Source organism: Gigantopelta aegis, chromosome 12 (genome assembly GCF_016097555.1).
Source record: "Gigantopelta aegis isolate Gae_Host chromosome 12, Gae_host_genome, whole genome shotgun sequence".
In the NCBI taxonomy this organism is placed as follows: Eukaryota; Metazoa; Mollusca; class Gastropoda; order Neomphalida; family Peltospiridae; genus Gigantopelta; species Gigantopelta aegis.
Window position 1 is genome coordinate 20937772 of NC_054710.1, and position 25381 is coordinate 20963152.

General features: G+C 37.0%; 1 protein-coding gene across 6 annotated transcripts in view; it reads left to right on the forward strand.

The window, feature by feature from the left end:
• Positions 1-25381, forward strand: part of LOC121386622 — a 49565-nt gene that overhangs the window by 10111 nt on the left and 14073 nt on the right. For 3 of the 6 annotated variants that reach the window (XM_041517583.1, XM_041517584.1, XM_041517586.1), the window contains 6 exons: positions 8496-8873; positions 9385-9768; positions 12818-13195; positions 19249-19605; positions 22665-22754; positions 23004-23093. In XM_041517583.1, the coding sequence (XP_041373517.1) occupies positions 8496-8873; positions 9385-9768; positions 12818-13195; positions 19249-19605; positions 22665-22754; positions 23004-23093 (1677 nt within the window). The remainder of the gene's footprint in view (positions 1-8495; positions 8874-9384; positions 9769-12817; positions 13196-19248; positions 19606-22664; positions 22755-23003; positions 23094-25381) is intronic. The other 3 variants (XM_041517585.1, XM_041517587.1, XM_041517588.1) reach the window with 3 other exon arrangements.

Below are 25381 nucleotides of genomic sequence, written 5' to 3' on the forward strand. Positions count from 1 at the left end.
TGTTTTGACTATGACATATACCTTATCACGTTACGGAGGTTAATAAAAAGTGAATAACAATGCCATTTTTATTCAAATAAAGTTATGAAAATATTGAAGTTGGATTTCCCTTTACTGGATGTCATACTTTTAAGAAACCATAAACTCTGTATGGTATATTTATCCATGTTTTAATAGAAACGGGATAGGATACATTATGTTTTCATTTGTATAAAGTGTAATATTTTACTTCTCTTTCGTTTTGAAAATAAGAAATAATGGGTCCTTTCAAACAACAAAGCATATTTGTTCGCTGATTTCAGTGTGTGATGTGTCATGTGGATTGTTATAACATGAATTTGTCTTTACCAAAATATTTATACAATCCATTTGAAGTGAAACACATTTCGTTACGGACGTTAAAGAAAAGTTCATTTTATTACGGACGTCAGTAAAATTATATAATAAATAAAAACCTACAACATGAAACCGGTATTATAGTAATGCAGACACAAATTATATATTGTTCTACATTTTATTTCAAAACAAACAATATCCATTGTGTATAATGGGCTGTTACGTATGTTATCGTCGAAATGTATTATTCCGTTTACTTGTGTAACCAGTAACTTGTCAAAACAGTACATACGTGTATTCCAATAAATAGTAATTGCAAACATTTTAAAACAAATGTAACAAACAGATTTAACAAAGAACCTGATAAAATAGTTAACATTGTCATTGTAGATAATAAACAAATCATCATTTTCTTTTTAGGTCTGTCTACAAGCTAAATAAACGACCAATCCTCTCAATCTCCTGCATTTCGAGTTTAAAACATCTCTTAGTTTTCCCGAGTGCACTGGGTGGTTGTTCCAGCTGTAGCAGGATTTTATCATTGGCTACCCATATCTGGTCTGTAATTGGAGGCCATTTAAAAAAGGTTTTCGTACTTCCCACATCTTGTCATGAATTCTATTAAACACGTGGAGTCATTTTCGTCAGTTTCAGTTATTACTCCAATGTACCATCTTCCATCGTAAACAGCAGCAACCCATTGATCAACTGTATGTGTTATAGCTTCTTCGACAACCGACGCATTTGACTGTTCATCAGCTGTATGTGTTATGGTCTCTTCGACAACTGACGTATTTGATTGTTTGTCTTTTTCTTTTGAGTCCTGGATTGATGCTTTTGTCTGTTTTGTCTTTAACTGATGAACTGTCCATCCCTCACAAGGTGTAGAGGTTGGGTCTCTAATGCACGACTGACAATTGCAAGAGAGCTCTCGAACGCACAGCGATGTGTTTGATACAGGTACCACTGCGTGTAGCTTCAGTGTACCATGAATTACCATTGGCGTGAGCCTCTTCTCCATAGCTTTTGCTGCTGCGTCATATTCATCATGTGAGTAAAGGAAATATTTCACCTTGCTTCCGTTTTCCTCATTTGACAGACCCCATGCATAAAAATCTTGGGCTCCTTGAATGCTACATTTTCCTTGCTTTACAGCCATATCTGCTGATCGTTTCACACTGCCACCCAACCCGTCACATGGCCCTTTGCCATGACCAGATTCCAAATAATTCCATCTTGCTTCCAATCCGAACTCAAGAAAATGGTATTGTAGGATCTGGAAAATAAATTTGTTTCTATACTGACTTGTTGGTGAATCTGTTAGATAATGTACAGTTGCGATTTGCGGGTACTCTTTCTTCAGAATAGGTAATAATTTTCTTAGAACTGCATACACTGCTGTCGAGTTATGGTGCATCAGATCTGAAAGTGCAACAAAGCTTTGCAATTTCTTGCTATGGTCATCTGGAAAGTAAACTACAATAGTATGTAGCGTGACCATCGTGCTGTTCCAGTATGCTGACTGAATTTCCTCTACTGACGAACAAAGAAAATTCTCCGCAAAATCCATCTATACAAGTACATGTCCTGCTTGAAGATTCATTCGTAATCGTTTCATCTCTGCATACTGTATTTGTACACGTTTTACGTGCTGTCTAAATGTTGATAATTCTGACATAAATGTTTCTTTGAATTTCGTTTTTGGTACTGTTTCTTCTACCTCTTTCCATCTCAGCTTTTCTCCATCTTTTACTTTCTTCCAATTTATAAACTTGATGGATTCTGAACATTTCGCATCAATTTCACACGCGATATGTTCGTCATCATATGCCTTGATGAATACATCTGGGATTTTGGAAGACTGAATCCCAAATTGCCTCAAACTCCGTAATTTCAGAGCCATGTTCTGGTGACGAGGGCACAGACATGTTCTTCTTGCTGAAAAGTTAGCATGTAGTATATATGTTGGTTTCATTTGGTAAAAAACAGACTTTGATATTTTTACATCCGGATTTTCCAATTGGAATTTGGCATGAATGTTGTGTAGATAGTCTGTCAAAAGCCGCTTCTGATTTGCAACCCCACGAGTACGTTTAACATCCCTTTTTCCAGGCAGAAGAACGCTGTTGTCTTCACGCTCCAAAAATGCAATTACAGTCTCCAGCAGCTGTACTTTTATTGTTCTCCGTGTACGTTTTGGCAACAAATATTTCATGCTTTTTCGTCTGCTTATTCCAACGGCCTTACTAAATGTTGACAAACACCTGTACTTCTTTACCACTGCGCACGCAATATTATAAGTCTTTCTGTTCTTTGTCATGTTCGCCTTGATATCTGCTATTATTGCATTAGACATAAGCAACCGACTTCTTACTAATTTGTATCCCTTTGGATCTAAACCAGATTTTTTCATTTGGAATTTTGTTCTTCTGTGTGGTGTCAGGGTGTTTTCTTCAATTGATGAACAATCCGCTAAAAACGAGTTATCACTTGTACACCTTTCATTTCTGCGGATTCTTTCAAGTTTCTTCTGTAAACGTTTCTTGTCTCTATTCAAACATTTTATTTTCATCCTAAGGTCTTCATTTTCTCTGTAAGATCTACGTAAAGCTCGTTTGTATGTCTTTCTTAATCCAGCAGACACACTGTTCTTTAATATCGGCATTTGTACTATTAGTTTACCAGTTATGTCCTGTGTTGAAATTTTGCTTCTAGTACATGAACTAGGGTATTTACTGCCACTATCTAAATTATGTTCCATGACATTCTTCTGGTTGTTTTCCTTTTCTTTTTTATTTATGTAATATTTTTTAACCCGTATATTTGTTTCTTTTCTTTGTTTCTTCAAAGCAGCCAAACTCAGTTGTGCAACGGGTACATAGCGGTTTCTGGGTCTCTGTCTTTCTCTTTCGTAAAATATGTTTCTGTTTTCAAATATTTGTTTTTCTCTCCATCTTTTCTGACGTTCAGCGTTCGACAATGGCATCTGTAATATAAAACATGTATATTTTTCGCAATACGCGTATATGCATCATTGTTTCAATCACACAGACTAAAAACAAATATTGAAATTATTTGTTGAACATTTTAGCCCATAATATTAAATTATTTTATTAACGTCTTTTATATGCACTTTCCCCATAAACAGGACAGTACATACCATGGCCTTTGACATAGCAGTGGTGGTGCACTGGTTGGAATGGGAAAAAGCCCAATGATAGACATCCACTGAAGAGGTTCGATCCTGCGAACGTGGCACCTCAAGCGAGCGCTCAACCGACTGAGCTAGATCCCGCCCCACTTAGTTCATAGGAATACATACAATCCAGACTGGTCTAAAGGCCACCTATAATATATATATATATATATATATATATATATATATATATATATATATATATATATATATATATAACAGCCACCTGCCCATAACAGCCGCAATATTAATCCGCCCAATGCTTTTCCTTCTTTATTTTATCTGTATACATGGTATAGCAACCACCTTTCCATGACAACCAATCTTGCCGGTTCCTTTAAATGGCCATTATTTACTGATTCGACTGTACATGGATATGTATATATTTTTTCTAGATCAGGATATGTGCTAGTAATTATTCTGTACTTTTAAAATAAAGTCGTATTATAATTAATAGCCTATTAAATTATTTATCACTAACAACATGGAGAAGTAAAATATTAACGTCCGTAACGAACCAATGTCATCAAACACCAATTAAACAACAACACCAATTCACCACCGTGCATAAAAGATTATTAAATCGTTCAAAGTTTGGAAAAGAAAATATATATATATTTCATAAAATACATTAGTAAACAAACTGAAAATCAATGTACTTACGATTTCTTGAAGGTAATATATCTCATGGTATCTCACACACTCGCCCAAACTATACTTTCAAATTGTCGTCTGCTCGAGTTGATATTACAACGGTGTCGACCCATTTGGTTGTGGCATAATAAAAGTTCCGATTTCGAAGCAGGGTACGTTAGAAAGTTTTCGTTACGGACATTAGTTGTTATGGACGTTAATGAGTTCACATATAATCATGTTTATTTTACAATATATTTTGTTTCTTGAATATCTTATTATTTTCCAAAATACAATTTAGTCTGTTACTTTAAATGTAGGTGAATAATTCATAAAATAATGCACCGTTTGAAGATAGTGCACGTTATGGACGTTAATGTTTTATATGCGACAGAGTTGTTTTACTCGGGTAACGGACTCTAATTTCTACTATTTTGTCTAGATGACCCAAGTCTTTGGGGTTTTTTAAAAATACAATGCATCGTGAGGTGAAATAGACAGATGTGATGTTTCAATTAATATGACGTTCAGATATTTTGCCGTGTCACTTTATTGTTACGGACGTTAATGCAATTTTGGCGACAATAAACATGGCGCCCATACATATGTAAAATATAGACTTAATGAAAAGATTCATTCATTTTGTGACAAACAGTATTCATCGTAAAAATATTTAGCAACTGCGGGCTTTTGTCACAAATGCATATTACTTTTATTTTGATCATAATGCTAGAATATAAATAAGCGACATGGCAAAAGTGGCATTTTTAGACACTTAACCCGTAAGCCATTTAGTTTTATGTGAATCGATCAAACTTAACATGAAGTGTTTATCGAAACGAAGTCGGTATCTTATAAAAAATACAACAACTGAGTTATTTATTCTAATTCCTCTTATTGTTAATTGCTGGCGACACCTTTTTACGGTAATTGCAACACTTTTCCTGGAATGGCTGTGTAGTGCAAATTGACGAATCCAATTTTGCCGGAAGTACCATCGTGGGCACAGTGTAAAGGGTGGATGGGTGTTTGGTGGCTGACAAGAAGAAAATCTGCATTCTATGCATAGAATGCATTCCGGACCGGACTGCAGATGCACTGTTGGCAATGATCAGACAATGGATTCTACCTGGCTCGATTATTCGGAGTGATTGCTGGTAGTACTAAACCAAATAATGGCGACACCAAGGCGAATATTTATATTTATAGTGCAAGAGGTAGATGGAATCTATCCAGGAATGAAGTAGAAAGCTGCCACACTGCTCCAAGTTTCAGATAACGACTCAGAACTGAAATCACAATGAATAAGGGACACAAATAAAAATAAACCAAACAACTGTTGTGGGGAAATCTGTAACAAATAATCAGTTTAATAAAAAAAAATAAAAAAAATCCTAGTATAAATTACGGGGGGGGGGGGGGGGGGGGAGAGGGGGGACAGAATTTAGTTTAGTCGAGTGCTCGCTTGAGATGCTTGCGTCGCAGGATCGAACCAGCCGTGGCACGTGCTTTCCTGTCTGTGGGAAAGTGCCTATAGAAGATCCTTTTCTGTATTCGGGAAAATGTAGCGTGTTTCCTCCGATGACTACGTGTCATAATTACCAAATGTTTGACGTCCAATAGCCGATGAATAATTAATGAATGTGCTCTAGTGATGTCGTTAAACAAAACAAACTTTGTGGTGTGACTGTTTATCTGAAAGAAAGTATGTGAGGTCTAAATCCCAGGGTCCAGATTTTAGAAGCTCCGATATCGTAAATCCGTCGTAGAGTTGTGACGTCATAGCTTACGACGGTTTTACGATATCACAGCGCTAAGATAGCTTCGAAAATTTGTAGCTAGGGCTATATAGGACTTTCTTTGTTCAGGCGTGTGTGCAGGAGGTGGGTTTGGGGGGTCGAAACCTTCCCCTGGTCACAGACATTTTCTTCTTCTCCCCCCCCCCCCCCCCCCCCCAATATATTTTCTGGCATAACTCGATCCCCATCTAGACCTCGCTCTGTTAAAATTCCTGCATTCGCACCATGTGTTACAGTGTTTTGAAATAAATTAAAAAATCAAACGTTCTTTCTCTCTCTTGCCTTCTTGTCCTTATTTACATTTTACGGCACATGCTTTTTCACCATACTGGTAGCCCTTTATGCTTTAGTTTTTCCTTTAGACACAATATTTTTCATGAGATTGCCTGACTTCGCATCAATATTTAGTGACGAAGTTTGGACAGTCATTAAATCCTTTAAAAAAATAAAGGATTTTGTTACATCCATATTTATTATTTTCACAGATTCACTTTCGTGGATGGTGATACGAAAGTGTGTCTATTTATTCATTGCAAATAAATATATTGTATTTTGTTTGGTGCCCAGCCATGTTCAGGCGCGTGCGTAGGGGTGTGTGTGTGTGTGGGGGGGGGGGGGTGTGAGGTCGAACCCCCCCGCTCAAGGCGAAAACAAAGTTCATATCCCGATTTTTTACATTCCTATGAATCCTGGGGTCAATTTTTCAAAATGTTCGGGGGGAGGGCCCCCCAGACCCCCAACCACGGGCTTCGCGCCCTGCAAAATTTTCTGCGCACGCCCCTGATGTTGCACCAGGGGTAATGATATTAAACATATTTGGCAAGATGAATGGAACGGTGCGGTTGCGAACAAGCTTCATGCTATCAAGCCAGCCTTGGGAGAGTGGCTGTCCTCCTGTAGGCAGTGCAGGAAGGATGAAATAGTTTTGTGTCGTGCCCGCATCGGTCATACATACTTGACACATTCATTTATTTTGAAGAAGGATCCTCCACCTCAGTGTGAACATTGTCAGTAAACTGACGGTACGCCACATTTTGGTGGAGTGTAAGCATCTGAAAGAAACTAAAAAATATATATTTGATTAAAAAAAATTGATGGAATCATTTCAGTTCCATCCTGAACTTTTTTTGGAGTTTTTTTCGAGATTCTGACATTTATTCTAAAATTTAATTTTATTTATGTGTTTTTTTTTTTTTTTTTTTTTTTTTTTTTTTTTTTTTTTGCATAGTTCTTTACACTTTGTTTTAATTTAACTGTTGAATTTTTATATTGATCTTGATCATCACTTGATATTTTGCCTTTACCATAGTTCGATACCCAATAGCTGATGTATTTTATTGTGCTGGGGTGTCGCTAATCTAAGCTTACAAAAACAGTGACGCAATTACCATTAAAATAATTTTATTTTCCGTTGTTTACATGCAGATAAACACATTTGTTTGCCCTCCTATTCAGGTTTTGGCATACGCATGTGTATACTGACTGTTACTATATTGTAGGGTCTTTGAGAATGTTTGCGCTGTTAAAGAAGCAGTGTCAGGTTGTGCGTGTGGGATTTTAAAACGTATTACTGCTGATTATAAGGAAAGTTCTGGACCAATTTGGCTGAACTTGAGTAGTTGTTTAGGTATCTCGGTGTGTTTAATTGTTGCTATAATTAAATATGGTAGCATATAAATATGTCGAGTTGTATCACTGTCCTGTTTGTTCGTCCGTGGGTCCAACATATAGTTTTCCTAATATTTGTTGTTGTTGGGTTGGGTTGGGTGTTGTTTTGTTGTTGTTGTTTTTTGAGAATGCCTGGATAATTGAGCTGAAGTCTATTACACACTATAAAAAAAGGTTTAAATTTGATGACGATTTACTGAGTTTAATTTTAATTAGCACTACTCGCAGAATGCTTAATGGATTAATGCTGGCGCAAGGCTTTTGGACTGGTACGCATAATAAACTATATATAATGCACATTATTGCTTAATATCAACAAGTATATTATTATATTTAATTAATAAAATGGTTAAATGTGACGGCTATTATATATAACGGGCGCAGCCATTTTGTACAATCCCAGTGAATACGCCCTGGTTACATAATATTTAACGCATCACGTCTTAGAACTGAAGAAACAAACGTAGACCTACCTGATTTTTGCGCAATGTTCTGTAGTAATATCCGTCCCAATAAGCCAGCAATAAGTATATATTATTTTACAATACAAAATAAATCACCATTGTCAGTGTCGAAATAACTGTATTTTCTTAGTTAATTGGACTATACTTTCAGTGGCTTCCACCCGTGATTCCTGGTTGGCAGGTGTATATTTGGTAATTAGACCAGCCATTAATTACCACCGTCTAGACACAAAATTACTTACCGACGGTATTTTTTTATCATCACAGGGTAAAATTATGCGTTTTTCATTTCTTAAAGTATCAGTATGTGTTGGTGGTCCGGGTTTGCATCATTCCAACACAAGGATTATTTCAGTTTAGTTCCCACTATTATTAATAATGTGGGTTTTTTTCTTTCAGATGTCAAATTAGCACTGTCTGGTTCAGCACCATATGGAATACTGAATCAACATTTTGTCTTCACTTGCACCGTGTCAAATGCAGCTGCTGCCGACCAGTATTTTGTGTATTTGCGCTGTTCTAAGACGGTATATAAATATCATTGTATATGGCAGGTCGGTGATGAGTGCAGACAAAGTCCAACTTTTATGCCAGCTTGGATACGTGATCGGTACTATAGTGTTTGTGGATATGGCATAAAGAAACCCAAGTCGAATGTGAGGAAATATCAGTTCGTTATAAAATCAGTAACGAAAATGGACAGAAATCAGTGGTGGTGTGAGATGCAAGGTCTGACGTATAAAAAGAACAGCAACACAATCATTCTGACAGTACACCGTAAGTATGAAATCCCATCTATTGGTATACCTTTAAAAAACATTTTCGTCAATGGGATGACTTATTAGCACTATAGCGTGTCAAAAGACAGACGTGCGGAGAGAGAGAGAGAGACAGACGAGAGAGAGAGACAGAGAGAGAGAGAGACAGAGACAGAGAGAGAGAGTCAGACAGATAGACAACAAAACACATTAAAAAAATTTTTCCCCCAATATATTTTCTCGGGGAGCATGCCTCGACCCTTTGTACCATTTTTCAGAGAATTATGGCTGTTGAATATAGGAGATACAAAAATGGTTTGGACCTGGAGGGGACGTGTACTGATTGTTTTAGCACTACTCTCAGAATGTTTAAAGTTATTATTCGTTCCATTCCTTCTTGTAATGATATCACAGAGAGATGTTTGCTGCCAGGATGAATCTCACAATGACACGGAGGGATTCTTGGTCTCCATAAAGTTTTTCTTCTGTGTTTTTCGGTGTATTATCAATACGGATTAATTATTTTTCAGCTTTCAAAGTAGCACTGTCAGCTTCAGCACCATATGGAATACTGAATCAACGTTTTGTCTTCACTTGCACTGTGTCAAATGCAGCTACTGTCGACAATTATTTTGTAAATTTGCGCCGTTCTAACTCAGGATATAAATATCACCGTATATGGCAGACTGGTGATGAGTGCAGACAAAGTCCAACTATTATGCCAACTTGGATACATGATCGGTACTATAGTGTTTGTGGATATGGCACAAAGAAACCCAAGTCGAATGTGAGGAAATATCAGTTCGTTATAAAATCAGTAACGAAAATGGACAGAAATCAGTGGTGGTGTTTGCTGAATATTAGTGATATATATCATGAAGCTGACAGCAACACAATCAATCTCACAGTACAATGTAAGTATACAATCCCATACCTTTGAAAAACATTTTCGTCAATGGGATGACTTCACAGAGACACAGACAGACAGACAGACAGACTAAGAAAGAATGTGTGACTGAATGAATGTACACCCCAGCATGACAAATACATTGATAGCAGCTATAGGGTGTCAAAGTAAGGTGAATGCGTAATGATCAAACATCAATATAAAAATTCAAAATTTAAATTAAAATACAGTTTATAAAAGTCAGAGGACAGTAAATTTTAAAATTGGGATAAAAGTTGGTATGTCTGAAGAATTTCAACAAAAGTTTAGTATAGAATTGTATTAATGTTTAACGACACCCCAGCAAACAAATAAAATATTACCCAAGATGTTTTGAAGATTTCATTATTTTTAGTTGACCTTTTGACAAAATTAATTACGCTTATCATTGCTAGGGATGGGCAAATTTAAACTTTTTTCTTAACAGTTGAGTTTGCAGAGTTGTTTCTTTGGCCATTTTGCCAATAGAATCCGAATCCGATGGACTTTTTGACATAGCAGGAGGTTTGATATCAGTTAATGGCTGCCATTTTGAATCTTTGCTATTAACTGATATCAAACGTCCTGCTACGTCAAAAAGACAATTAACTTTTGTAATGTTAGGGTTTTTAAATATATATTATGGGTTGTAATATATTATTTGTTATGTTTCTCAAGGTGCTGACCTCAAATATGATGTCCAAAATGTGATCTGATGCATGCATATTGATATTTACTTGCAAGGTATAGAATCACATTAATTTTGACAAATCTGTTGTATCCAATCGTCCAGGTGTCATGCATATGCCATATGTAAAGATTGGCTGCTGTTCTTTATGCACCCTGTCATTGGGCCCATTGGGCTATTTCTCGCTCCAGCCAATGCACACGACTGGTACATCAAAGGCCATGTGGTAGTACTCTTTTATAGTCGTCGCTGTACGAGCGCGCGTTGTGAAACACTCGTACAACGGTTGATAAACTCGGAAGATCGATCAAGTTAAGGAAGATTTTAATAGGTTCTAAGTTACACATTTCACAAGGTATAGTTCAGTTCTTCTCTGGGTTCTCGTCGCAGATTTAACTGATAGGATGATCGTGGTTCGGGATAAAATGTTCACAGGAACTGCATCTGCCTCACGTTATCGTCGGATGTTTCAGTTTTTACTTTCGTCAGAAAGTATAACGACTGGCTGGGTCAACAAAGTAGCTGATTCTTGGATTGCCGTTGGCCGGAGCTTTTCGTGGTTGAGAAAAGACTGTCGATAGAGCTTGCTGGCTCTTCTTTTAAACACTACTGGCACGAGGAAGGTATGCGGGTTATGCAGCGACATTGGTCGGTTGAGGCCGAATCTGTCCGTCAACACAGTCGTACGCGGTCATCTCGCACCGTCCACAAAGTTCATATATGAATTATAGACTGACCACCGCTGGCCCATCGCTGTTCCTTTAATGTCAGGAGAATTAGTTGGGAGATTTCTGGACTGATTTCCGTTGGCCATCGTCGTTCCTTTAATGTCAGGAGAAATTAGTTAGCTATCTGTTCCTTTAATGTGAGGATATTGTGTTACACCGTAAATAAAATGTGTTGAGTGTGTCGTTAAATAAACCATTTCCTTCTTCCTTCCTTCTTCTTTATGCAGTTCTCAGAGATGCCATCCAATATTTCGTTGCTATTTTATTACTGAATAAATTAATACAGAAATGCAAAATAAGATCGTGAAAAAGATATCCGGATGGAACATTGTATAGATGATTACTCATATTGAAATCCAAATGCTACTTAGAAAACCTCACTCTGGACCTAATCCATGAAGGCCACACATTCCTTCTTTCATAATTAGTGTGTTGGACGGGCATCATTGACACATGTAGTACTAACAATATGAGTGACCCTTCAATAGTGACGCTGAGTATATCTCATGTAACATGATAATGTATGTTCATGTAACTTGTATGCATGTTCATTTAATTTGTGTATTCACAGACCTGTCAACCTTTAGTCAAGAGAAAGCAGGAGGTGTGTGTTGAAAAAGCAGGAGATTTTGTCAAAAAACAGGAGATTTTTTAACTTCACACAATTTAACCCAAAATCGCAAGGTTGTTGTAAACATTATTACAATAAGTTATATGAACACTACATAATGTCATATATACTTGTTAACCTTAGATCTTGGCTTTTAAAAAAAAAAAAAAAAAATTTAAAAAAAAGAAAAAAAGTGTGTATATATTTCTTTTTAAAGTTTAAATATTATGATTAATAAATATTTTTATAAAAAATCTCTTTTAATCAAAAATGTTAAGAACATTAACAAGAAATTAAAAAATTTAATTAGTACATTTACGGCATTACACTTACAGGTTATTTTACAATCATCATTCGTGGTTTGTGTACCTAAGACAAATTTATATAAATCTTATAAATTAATATTCAGTTTTTACTATAATGAGGAACAGTAGCGTGGTACTTATTTAAAATCATTATAATGATGCAATAAACATTGCATTTCCATTAATCATAAGTAAAACCTCATTACGGACATTGTGTGAAATATACCGGAATTATACCCATTTCCGTGGATAACTTTATATCAAACACAACATTTATTAATTGTCAAAAAAAAATTCTATTCAAGTGTACCCTTGTTACCAACATTTTACTGCACAAACATACAAAATTAACTGACACAAGTATGTTTATATAGCTAATTGGTCTTTTCTTTGTCTTGCTGTGACGTGATTTTAACATGCATCGTGTGTATTGCTGTCAACTCTGGGCACTTCAGATCCGTCATAGTTACTTCCCTTATGTTATTTTGGCAAAAGGGGATTGATTTTTTTTTTGTTCCTACAAAAATGTCATTTAACAGGAGAAATTGTCTCCTGCACAAATACCAGGAGACTCCTGCCGAATCTACGAGGGTTGACAGGTCTGGTATTCATCATGATTTCTGTATTGTTTCTCGCAGTACATGTAACCTGCTGCATGTACATGTAATTTAATGACAATAAAATATGTAGTATTGGTCTCTGCTTAGTTCTCAAGGTGTCCTTGCGCATGACGTCCTCAGCACCTGTGCTGGGTAAACCGCTGACCCTGATCTGTGAGGTGGAAAACACTATCAATCTCAACGCTACAGTCCAGTTCATTAAGAGGAAATTTAAAAAGGCGAGTGTTGTCGGCATACTGCATCAGGAACACTCGAAGTGCTCACAAATCGGAGACACAACCAGAGGTTATAACCCCAAGTGTGGGATAGCAACAAACCGAGCCAACTCTAACATTAAATTGTACGTTATGGAGATAGCCCGAGTATCATCTCATGATAGCACAGAGTGGATTTGTTCCATAAAAACCCCAGACACTGACCAGTACATCAATAACTCGCTAATATTTCGTCTGACATTATGGCAAGGTAAGTTGGGGCATCGTGTATTCTAATGTAGTTAGTTGATAAAAAAAAAAACCTCTAGGAAGCCATGTAAGCTTACATTTAGCTCAAGTAAGCTAATTGGCAATTCTTCAAGCTTGCCACAAGCATGTCTTCATTTGTGCAAACTTGCTGTAGCATATCTTCAACTATATGCAAGCTTCTCACAAACATATCTTCACTTGTGGAAGTTTGTGCAGGGTCAGGGGTCGAATTTCAATTTTTGGGGGGCATGGCAAGTGTTGCCTTCGGTTTAATAACAAAAAGTGGGACACCAAGTTGGAAGGGCACAAAAGCAAACTTTTCCTTCAAAAGGGGCACAAAGACAACTTATTTTCTATCAAGTTTCTGAGACACTAAGTTATTTTATCTTATTGTCTTGGACTCTAATGTTTATTTTTGATACAGATATATGTCATAATAATGCATTTTACAAGGTTAATAACATGTAACATATGCTTATTTTCTTTAAATGCGCAATGTAGAAGATATGCTACATTATTAAAATTATATACTTTATGAAAATGTAAAAATCAACATGGAAGAGTTCAATGTACACTAACACTTATAAGTTGAATGAATGTGTTAATGTTTGGTATTTATTTTGAGTACTTGGGCACTAGAGGGTTAAAATAAATGAATGCGACAAATATGGGGGCACAGCACAAGACTACTTCATCCTTCCTGCAGTGCCTGATAGAGGACTGCCACTTAGGACTGGCTTGACAGAATGAAGCATGTTCGTGACCGCAACATCCCAATCATCATTTCAAGTCGAAAATATATATTGGTTAATAATATGATATTTAAAATTACTAATGTGTAGGTCACAAAGAATATATTTATACATTTTAGCATGTTTTGTTTTACAACCTGGTATAACTGACCTGTAACTTTGTGTGTCAACAAGCAGCCCGATTTCGCTTGACGTGATTTTTTATGTTACATTTTGTGTCATTTCTAAATAATAAAATGCTGGGTTTAAAAACATAATTCCGAAGAACACGGTGGCAAACCAGGTATGGCAGAGTGGCATTTTTCTTGCTGTCGACACCGTAACATTTTAGGGGCATAATAACAAGTAAGGAGGCCGTCAATGCCGTGGTGAAATTCGAACCCTGAAAAGTTGCTGCAAGCACATCTTCAGTTACGCAATCATGCCACAAGCATGTCTTAATTTGTACAAGCTTGCGCTCAACTATACAAGCTTCCCGCAATCATGTCTTCACTTATGGAAGCTTGCGCATGCTTACAGCAACAATGTCTTCATTTGTGCAAGCTACCAGAAAAAGGTCTTATACAGTTAATTAATAATAATAATAATAATAATAATACACGCTTATGATGTAATATGGTTAAAACATATTGTAATGATCCCATCCTACCTCTTCATTTTCAATAGACCCACTCCACCCACCATGACGTATAGACCTTAAAATATTTGTTTTCAAAAGTGTAGCTACAGGGAGGGGTGAGTCACATACACCCCAGTGTTTACTACAGTGTGGATTTTGTGTTATCTATTATCAGATACAGAAATAATTTGCAACCACCCTGGGGTGTGTGTGTAAAAAATAACACATTTTACAAAGAACATGCACTCACATATCTAATATTACTCCTGCTAATGATAAAATGATATTAATTTAATTAATTTTAATTAAATAATAAAATTAATAATTTACAGCAAGAGGCAGCTGAGTTTGGTTTATCATGGTCTCCGATGTCAACATATGGTTGTGCACCCAGAAAAAAATATGTCTTTATTAGCAATAGATAAATAGAATAATTTTTGTATCGCCATCCAAACTAAGGGGTGTTCCAGCTTCATATTATGTAAAGCTTGGAGACACAAAAGTGAACACATCTGTAAAAATAATATATTTGGATGCAATAGAATCCTTTATTTCTTCCAATGCTTTATTGATTACATCATTTTCGGCAGTAAAGGTTGATGTCAAATTAGTTCAAAGGCTTAGCGTCATTTTTAAAAATTATCTATACCTGATTGGTAAACGCACCAAATTATATGTGAGGCTTCCTTGGAGTCTATTAATTAAAATTAGCCTATGGAGCCCTTGTGTATATTTTTCAGTATTCATATAAAACACCTATATCCAAAATGGCCACCATATGTGATAAAAGATCACTTTTCTTATAGTTCTGCCAGTCAGAAAAAGACAAGAGTACAGTTGATAATAGGTGTTTTTCAGGTCACTGAACTTGATTTTGAACATTACACTCCCACCAATACATTAATAGTAGTTGTTAATAATTAATATACCTTTGGTAGCCAAAATAATTAACATTTAGTTGCCACTGGTTGGAGTAGTGCTCATTAATAAATAGTAGAGAAAAAACCCACAACTTACATGTAAGTAAACTTAATAAATTGAAAGATAATGATTATTTTTCTTCATGGTTTACTAGTTTAGAAAATCAGACACCACCTATAAGCACACTCTAACATGGAAAATAACGCGTGCGTATAAATTTTGTGACTTGAGTTTGGGTGCGAATGACGTGGAATTAATAGGTATGCGAGTTTTTTCAGGTTTACAGTAATTATATCACAAAATGCCTAAGAATGTGCCTATATTTTTATATGAATTGGCTGTCTGAACCCATTTCAAATCCCAGTCATTATATTTTATGAGCATCAGCTGTGACAGTCTGTACAGTGGATGTAGTCAGTAAATTTTGAAAATTATGTTGGTAGGTTGGTCACTACTGTAGGATGTGATTCGTTGTTTGGTCTTCGAGTCCACAGCTGCAAGTTGGTGAAGGTGCTAGTTGAACATTTTGATCATGTGAGCATTTAATCTGTTCTGTTGTGGCCTATACAGAGTCTTAATTGAGTTACTTGATCCACTTGGCTAAGAAGGTGATAATTATCCCTCACTGTCATATAGGCTTTTTGCCTGACCTGATCAGGATTTTCTTTTCGGAGAAGCTAACTCTGTTGTTTGGTTGCATTTGTTTTTCTCCTAGCTTGGCTAGCCTGTTTTTTCCTCATTTCCTGGTGGAGTGGAATCCATTGTTTAGGGTGACTCGTCTTTTCTTTGCAAGTTCTGAGATGCCTTTCTTTAGATGAGAAAGTGTGTCCCTTTCTAACGCTTGCAGGACTAAACAAGCATCTGACAGAAAGAAGACTTGCTGACATTCATCTTTGAAGTCCTTAATCATGGTAGTGACCTGCATTAGGGCTTGGGCCTCTGTATTATAGTTGGAACTGTAGATGCCGGTTGGGATGTCTGCTTTGGAGATGTTTTCTGAGGGTAACTTAGCAAACACGCCTGCACCTCTATTGACCACATCGTTTGTTGGTGAGCCATCTATGTATGTATGGATCCAGGATTCTTCAATTCAGAGTTCGACTGTGTAACCTTGGGAGTCTCATGAGGTTACTTGTGGGACAGATATGCTGATCTGTAGAATAGCATGTTCAAATTTCCATGGCTGTGGGAGATCTGCTGGACTAAATGGGACAAGTCTCTGACTTTGGTGGATGAAACTCCTGCATTTGAGACAGTTCTTTGTCAGACCCTCCATCCTCTGTTTCATTGGATAGTTGGGCAGGTACTTGAATTTCTCTGCCTGGACCATGATCTTGTTTTGCAGCAGTTTTTTCCATGTCTTTAACAGGTGTAGACTTTATAGATCCTGTTATGATTTGCAAAGCTTGATTTTGAACCTTGTGTTTTTTGTTAATATATACTCTGTCAAAAAAGAAACACATAGGTGATAGGGAAAGAAGAAAAGTGTTTGATTTTACAAAATATAGTTTTTTTGTACAATGTTGCTGAATGACCATGTTTGTTAATGTTCCTGGAATGGGACAGCATACCCAAATGCACCCTAAAACAAATTTAACGCACGTTGTGGCACATTGTGCGACAATTGCAGGAAATCGGTGTGAAATGGTCAGATTTTGGTGAATGCATGTGAAACTCGGGGGAAACAATTGGGGTAATGATGGGTATTTAAAGCTACAATGCTCGCAATGATGCCTCATTTCTATTTTGACGTAGACGAGTTACAAGATGCCAAGACTAAACCTGCTGAATCGAAACACTGCAATAGGCCGCCTCCAGTTAGGTGAATCGCAGTCAGCAGTCTCACGCGACATGAACGTGCATCAGAGCACCATTTCACGTCTCTGAGACAGGTACCAGCAGTTTCAATCAGCTGAAGACCGGCCCAGAAGTGGAAGACCTCACATAACAACTGCAGCACAAGATCGCTACATCCGGGTTCTGCACTTGCGTCACCGAACTGCCACAGCTACGAACACTGCTGGACGCAAACCTGGTTTGAGAAGGGTGTCTGCACAAACCATTGGGAACCAACTTTGAGAAGCTGGTTTACGGGCTAGGAGACTGTATGTTGGCCCCGTCCTGCGACATAAACATCAACATTTACGTGTTCGCTGGTGCACGAATGTACAGGAGTGGAACTTGCGAGTATGGTTCAGCGACGAGTCACGTTTCTTTCTCATGTCACGTGTTCGTACAAGGCAACCTGACAGCTGTACGCTACCGGGTTGATATTCTTCGCCGTCACATGCGTCCCATGTTGGATCGACAGAGAGAACTCTTTCAGCAGGACAATGCCAGGCCGCATACGGCACGTGTAACAATGGATTTCCTACAGAATGAGAACATTAATGTGCTGCCATGGCCATCAAGATCGCCAGATCTCAACCCCATTGAACATCTATGGGACAAACTAGACAGACGTGTACGCCAGCATGATCTGGAGCCTCAGATGCTTCCGCAACTGTCACATGCACTGCAGGAAGAATGGGCTAGGATTTCACGTGTGCGGATTCAGAGACTTGGTCTATGCCAAGGAGATGTCGCGCAGTGACTGCTGCTGCTGGTGGCCACACAAGGTACTGATTTCAGCGCTCTTGTGTGACGCTGTTTGTTGATGAAAACGTCTCCACTGCCGCCAGTCCATAGCAAGAACATTGTCACATACTCATGCCAAATTTGACTGTGATATGATCATAAATAACAAAATTATGCCACTTTGTATTAAAGAGATAATTCTATGAATATTTCGCCTATGCGTTTCTTTTTTGACAGATTATATATGATGAGAAATACGAAAAAAGCAAGTCTACATAATGTCCTCTCCATATGGCACTTAGCTCATTCTGAAGCCAAGCTATACTACATCTATTACTTTTGTAATAGTGTTGTCAAGGAATAAGATACCAATTAGCGTACATTGTTAATTAGAGAGAGAAAGTGGTGAGCAAACGTTTTCTCTGTTTTAGCCACTTACAAAATTACCCATGTGAGACCTAGCTACGATTTTATAATGTGAACAATGAGACTATCTCCATTTGACTAGAAAATGAGACATTCAACATATGTCCTAGCAACATCGGGGCGGGGCATAACCCAATGGTAAAGCACTCGTATGATGCGCCGTCAGTCTGGGATCGATCCAGGTCAGTGGGCCCATTGGGCTATTTCTTGTTCCAGCCAGTGTACCGTGACTGGTATATCAAAGGCCGTGGTATGTGCTATCCTGTTTGTGGGATGGTGTATATAAAAGATCCCTTGCTACTAATAGAAAAATGTAGGAGGTTTATATGTCAAAATTACCAAATGGTTGACATCCAGTAGCCAGTGATTAATAAATCAATGTATTCTAGTGGTGTCATTAAACAAAACAAACTAACTCATAGAAACATCAAAATTTCTCCTGAACATAAATATGTCTATTATGTTGATGTAACTCGCTCTATTTTTAATCTGTAGTGTAACAATTTACTGTACTTGCTGTGTGTTCATGTAATTTGTTATTTTTAATGTACCTTGCTGTATGTTCCAGGGAACATTTTGTTCCCAAGATCACTGCAGGTAGTGCTGTTTAACGTTTTAAAATTGTGTTGGGATCTCTAAAACTTGCGTACTAAATTGCGACGCGATACTGAACAAAATATTCCTTGTGTTCACTTAAATTAATATACACGTACATTAATCTTCAATATGGCAATAAGATTTCTGTTTATCTTTCCTTAGATCTCACTGCGTCCCTTTCTACGAGACCCCATCAACCTGTGTATAAGAACATGTTTATTCTGACCTGTAAACTGACAAACGCTGCTGTTATTAAAGCTACAATTCAGTTCAGGAAAAATACCAGTGCAGCTCTTAATCTTATAGGAACGCTGTACCAGCATTATGACAAATGTAAGATATCCAAGGACACATTCAGAGGTTATACGGCCAAGTGTGGAAAAGGAACAGACTCCGGCCCCTCGGACACTAAGGTGTATGTTATAGAGATCGCCAAATTATCACTTCGTGATAACGGAGTTTGGTTTTGTTACGTACAAGACGAAGAGAGTAGCAAGTCCGTCACAAGCAGAAGTTTTAGTATGTATGCAATTGGTTCATTTATACAGTGTTCAGAACTGAACATTTAACATGGGCTCCTGTAATGTTTTAAAAATAGGCCAAAAGAAAAAACCCAACACGGGGTGAGTTGATGGTTTGAAGTAGAGAGTTCATCAAATTTGTTAGCTGGACTCCCATGGCTTTTGCTTTTTAACATCGGACTGGTGAGAAGTATAGTTTCAGTTTAGATACTTTCATTATCTTCAGTTTGCGGTGTTGGTACCTCTATATGGTTAATGGGTTAGAGCACTGGTTTTCATAAAAATTTACAGTTCATGCCAACACGGTTGCATGCCTCGGTACATACATGATTATTTGCTTGGTATATGCAATCTTCTAAACAACTATTCACTGCAGAGGAATACACACTAATTATTCAGAAGTTAGAGGCTACAACTCACTAGTTATGTCTGATATAACGTGTCATGAATTGCAATAAAGATATCGAAAACATGCAGCTGAAAATTATATTTTATAGCGGGTAGTTTTTCGCTTGGCAAGTTTTCCTCAGCATTTTCACAATGAAGATTGTTTAAAACCCGCAGTCCTTTGTCATACAGAGTTCCAATAAAATAATTGATGTTTTTGTTCACAAAGCTTTTAAGAAGTCATTTTGTAGAAGCATACTTACCATGAAACAAAATGCATATGTTTTCCATATCCAAAGAAAGAGTTTATTGTATCACGTATTTTTAGGCAATAGACACTGGAATGAGGAATGCTTCTCTGGGAAAGTGTCAAGTGAGCATCTCATGAACAGGGGTAAACTTTATCACATTGGCATGCTTACCAGTGTGGCCTGTTAAAAAGACCGTCCTGCGTTTGCTGTCATGTTTCCGACTAATACATGTAGTTATATACAGCCTTTTCACAACTTTAAATACAAATTAAATAAATTTTATTGCTTGCTATTTTAGAATATCAGTGTTTGTGGATAACACAGTGTGTTTCCTAACATGTGTTGTTGCCCAAACTGGATTTTACCTTTCAATAGTTTCGTACCTAGAGAAAAATAGATTTGAGCTACTACAAACATTAGAACAACTGAAAAGAGATTGCATATGTAGACACTGATTTTCTAAACGAGAATATTTTTATTTAATATTTAATTTTAGTTGTTATAAAGGATCTACAAGTTTGAAACACGTTTTGTCAACCTTATGAAATGTAATGCTCACTCTTAAAAGCAGTCCAAGGGACAGACACAGATTAAGCAACAGGGCTCGAGATTATAAAATGTTTAGAGTCCAGACTCAATCACACGTATACAATTTGTATAACTTGCCATGACATTATTGTCTCCCACTCTATTAGAATCTTGAGTCTAGACTCTAAATGTTTTATAAGCACCAGGCCAGGAGTAACACAAATTGCATTCCTGGAAACTGGTAATGATTTCAACAGTGAAAATAAAACCATTCTAGCAAAGTTCTTTACTTTGTACATGTCTATAAATATGATACTCTTTTAACAAGACCAGATATTGTTTAATAGAGGTGGTGGATGTGACAAAAACGTTCAGCTTAACACCAACAAAAGGCATACTACTGATGTTTCTAGGGCTGCTGACAACAGCAATGTCTAGTTATGATGCTCTTGTTCTTATCCAACATGGTGCAGTGATACTTTCCAGCAAATCTACTTCTTAATGGGCCATGCTAGTAAGCATGCCAGTGTTGCAATGTGTATCCCCTGTTCATGAGATACTGTGTCACTTGACACTTCCCCGGATAAGCACTGCTCCTTCCAAGTTACATAGTCAACTTTGGAAACAACATTGAGACTGTCAAAACAGTAATTTGTGCTGAGTATGAGTTGGAACTTACAGGTAGACAAAAAGTATGTTGTTTCTATCTGGTGAAAATTTACCTTTCATATGGAGAAAACTTTACTTCTGTATGTTTTTCGATGTCTTTACCAGTGGTATGATCAAATATCTGAGATTAGAATTGTAATAAAATCAGTCACCAACAGCTTCTGAACGTCTTAACAATTTGAATAGCTCTTCAGAAGATTGCATAAGCAGATGGTCAGGCATGTTCAACTGTTTGCATTTATGAAGCATCAGTTGAACGTTTTGACGAAACCATGTAATACTCCAACACATTGAGCAAAGAAAACTTTGGATAGAGACAGTGACTAAACCGAAGCTATGTTTCTCATTCAAAAGGTGTTGTTTTCACTACTAGAGTTGGCTACATTTTATTATACTAATGTTATAGCTAAAATTTCAGATTCTACAATGGTTGGTCATACACTTGTCAAACATTGGTCATATACAACATGCAGGTTATTATACTTGTCATACTTTAGTCAAAACTGATTTTATTTTCATTCTAAATGTTTTCTGTATTCTTCAATGTCTAATAATTTGGTATTTTAAGTCAAGAAGATCATTAATTATATATCGATGATCATGTCTAAACCTTTTGTTTTGGAATCATATTATTTCTTGGAGATGTTCTTTTAAGCATGTATTTTCATACATAATGGCCATACCAACAAACAAATACAGTAAATTTTGTTGATATGGTCATGCAACATTCGATAAAAGTAATTTAAGCCTAAAAAAGAAATAATTAAACCAGTTGTCTGCATATGCTTTGTAACTTAGCATTTTTAATTTTTCGTATTTTTTACTCCAAAACATCGGTTTTCAACCCAATTTCTCAGCCCGCACTAATTTGCCACACTGTCAACATTGGTATCCTGAATCCTGACCCCAAGACGAACATTTTGATAGATCTCAACCTATATTGAACTCCGGGTTGGACTATCTCGAAAATTGGTGGTCTCTGCTGCTCTACTATAAACACATATAACCACCTAGTAGGGGCACTTACATTCTTTCTTGTTTTTATCACATACTCTCAAATAATTTTCTGGTAGAAAGCCTGACTATATTATAATTATTATTATAGTATCTTGTCAAGGTGCATTTGATTTATGAATGAATGTTTTAATCAAATAGTACAAAGAATAATAAAGAAATAGTTTATGATGTTTATGATTCTGCTGTACTGTTTTATATCTTGCAGAAATATGCAGCCCACTTTGTGATCATGGCACTCTTCAACAATATTCTTGCACATGTGATTGTGAAAAACCCTGGATTGGAGAGGAATGTGGTATGTCTGTTCTGGGAATAACTATTATTTAAATTTTCAAAGCCTGTAATATTTAAATCAATTATAATTTCTCCATTTTCCCCTTTCTCTTCTATTTTCAAAACCGTTTTTGTAAATAAATACCTGGATAGTACATTTTGATGAACCAGATTGGAAATATATATGGCATATATATATATATATATATATATATATATATATATATATATATATATATATTATGTTTTTATACTGTGTTATATTTTGCAGAAATATGCAACTTACAATGTAAACATGGCAGAGTTCGTAATGATACCTGCACATGTGATTGTGGGGAATACTGGACTGGAGAAAACTGTGGTATGTCTCTTCTAGCAATAACTGTTATTCTATATAAAAGATCCCTTGCTACTAATGAAAAAAGGTAGCAGATTTTCTCTCGAAGACTATATGTCAAAATTATCAATTGTTTGACATCCAGTAGACGATGATTAAACAAAACAAACTTTAAAGAAACTTTGTAGGCCTATGTGCTAGTATAAAACGGTGGTTTGATCATTGCTTTTCTCCCGCCGAGTAGGGGTGGAAAACAGAAGGACCAACCCGGATTGTAATTGACACTGACCAGCCTGCTGCTCCACAAACAGTGTGGAATTTAAGCAGGTTAACTTTAGCTGTGGCTCCCAAACAAGATGTGGGAATGCCTGTTGTTGACATCAGTGCTCAAAGATATTTTTACTCAAAGTCTTGATCGATTGCTCCCATGAATAAATCTCAGTTGTGCTGGCCACGTATCACATGACTGCCACTTCTAATGATGGTACCTGTAGTTAATCCATGGCCTGTTTGTGTCAAAGAGGAACCACGTAACTCTAGAACGAATATTAATGTTAAAGTTCATATCGAAACTCATTATTATGTTTTAAACCAATACAAAAAAATATATATCGTTATAAATATTGTGAACAATAGCAAGGTTTCTTCCAGAGGGTATGGACTATGGAGGGTACATCATGTACCCTAAAACCTTGGATTTAATGGATATATTTTTATGATTTTTAGATAGATGATAATAAGAGAAGTGCTGTTTGAAATTTGTCAATACACAAATGTTAGCTGTCTGTCCAGTATCATTGTCGATACACAAATGTTAGCTGTCTGTCCAGTATCGTGTGGATACACAAATGTTAGCTGTCTGTCCAGTATCATTGTCGATACACAAATGTTAGCTGTCTGTCCAGTATCGTGTGGATACACAAATGTTAGCTGTCTGTCCAGTCTCGTTGTCGATACACAAATGTTAGCTGTCTGTCCAGTCTCACAAATGTTAGTCGAGTATCGGTGTGGATACACAATGTTAGCTGTCTGTCCAGTATCGGTGTCGATACACAAATGTTAGCTGTCTGTCCAGTCTCATTGTCGATACACAAATGTTAGCTGTCTGTCCAGTATCGTGTGGATACACAAATGTTAGCTGTCTGTCCAGTCTCGTTGTCGATACACAAATGTTAGCTGTCTGTCCAGTATCGGTGTGGACAAATGTTAGCTGTCTGTCCAGTCTCATTGTCGATACACAAATGTTAGCTGTCTGTCCAGTATCGTGTGGATACACAAATGTTAGCTGTCTGTCCAGTATCATTGTCGATACACAAATGTTAGCTGTCTGTCCAGTATCGTGTGGATACACAAATGTTAGCTGTCTGTCCAGTATCATTGTCGATACACAAATGTTAGCTGTCTGTCCAGTATCGTGTGGATACACAAATGTTAGCTGTCTGTCCAGTATCGTGTGGATACACAAATGTTAGCTGTCTGTCCAGTATCATTGTCGATACACAAATGTTAGCTGTCTGTCCAGTATCGTGTGGATACACAAATGTTAGCTGTCTGTCCAGTATCATTGTCGATACACAAATGTTAGCTGTCTGTCCAGTATCGTGTGGATACACAAATGTTAGCTGTCTGTCCAGTCTCGTTGTCGATACACAAATGTTAGCTGTCTGTCCAGTATCGGTGTGGATACACAAATGTTAGCTGTCTGTCCAGTATCATTGTCGATACACAAATGTTAGCTGTCTGTCCAGTATCGGTGTGGATACACAAATGTTAGCTGTCTGTCCAGTATCATTGTCGATACACAAATGTTAGCTGTCTGTCCAGTATCGTGTGGATACACAAATGTTAGCTGTCTGTCCAGTCTCATTGTCGATACACAAATGTTAGCTGTCTGTCCAGTATCATTGTCGATACACAAATGTTAGCTGTCTGTCCAGTATCATTGTCGATACACAAATGTTAGCTGTCTGTCCAGTATCATTGTCGATACACAAATGTTAGCTGTCTGTCCAGTATCGTGTGGATACACAAATGTTAGCTGTCTGTCCAGTCTCATTGTCGATACACAAATGTTAGCTGTCTGTCCAGTCTCATTGTCGATACACAAATGTTAGCTGTCTGTCCAGTATCGTGTGGATACACAAATGTTAGCTGTCTGTCCAGTCTCATTGTCGATACACAAATGTTAGCTGTCTATCCAGTATCGGTGTCGATACACAAATGTTAGCTGTCTGTCCAGTATCGTGTGGATACACAAATGTTAGCTGTCTGTCCAGTCTCGTGTCGATACACAAATGTTAGCTGTCTATCCA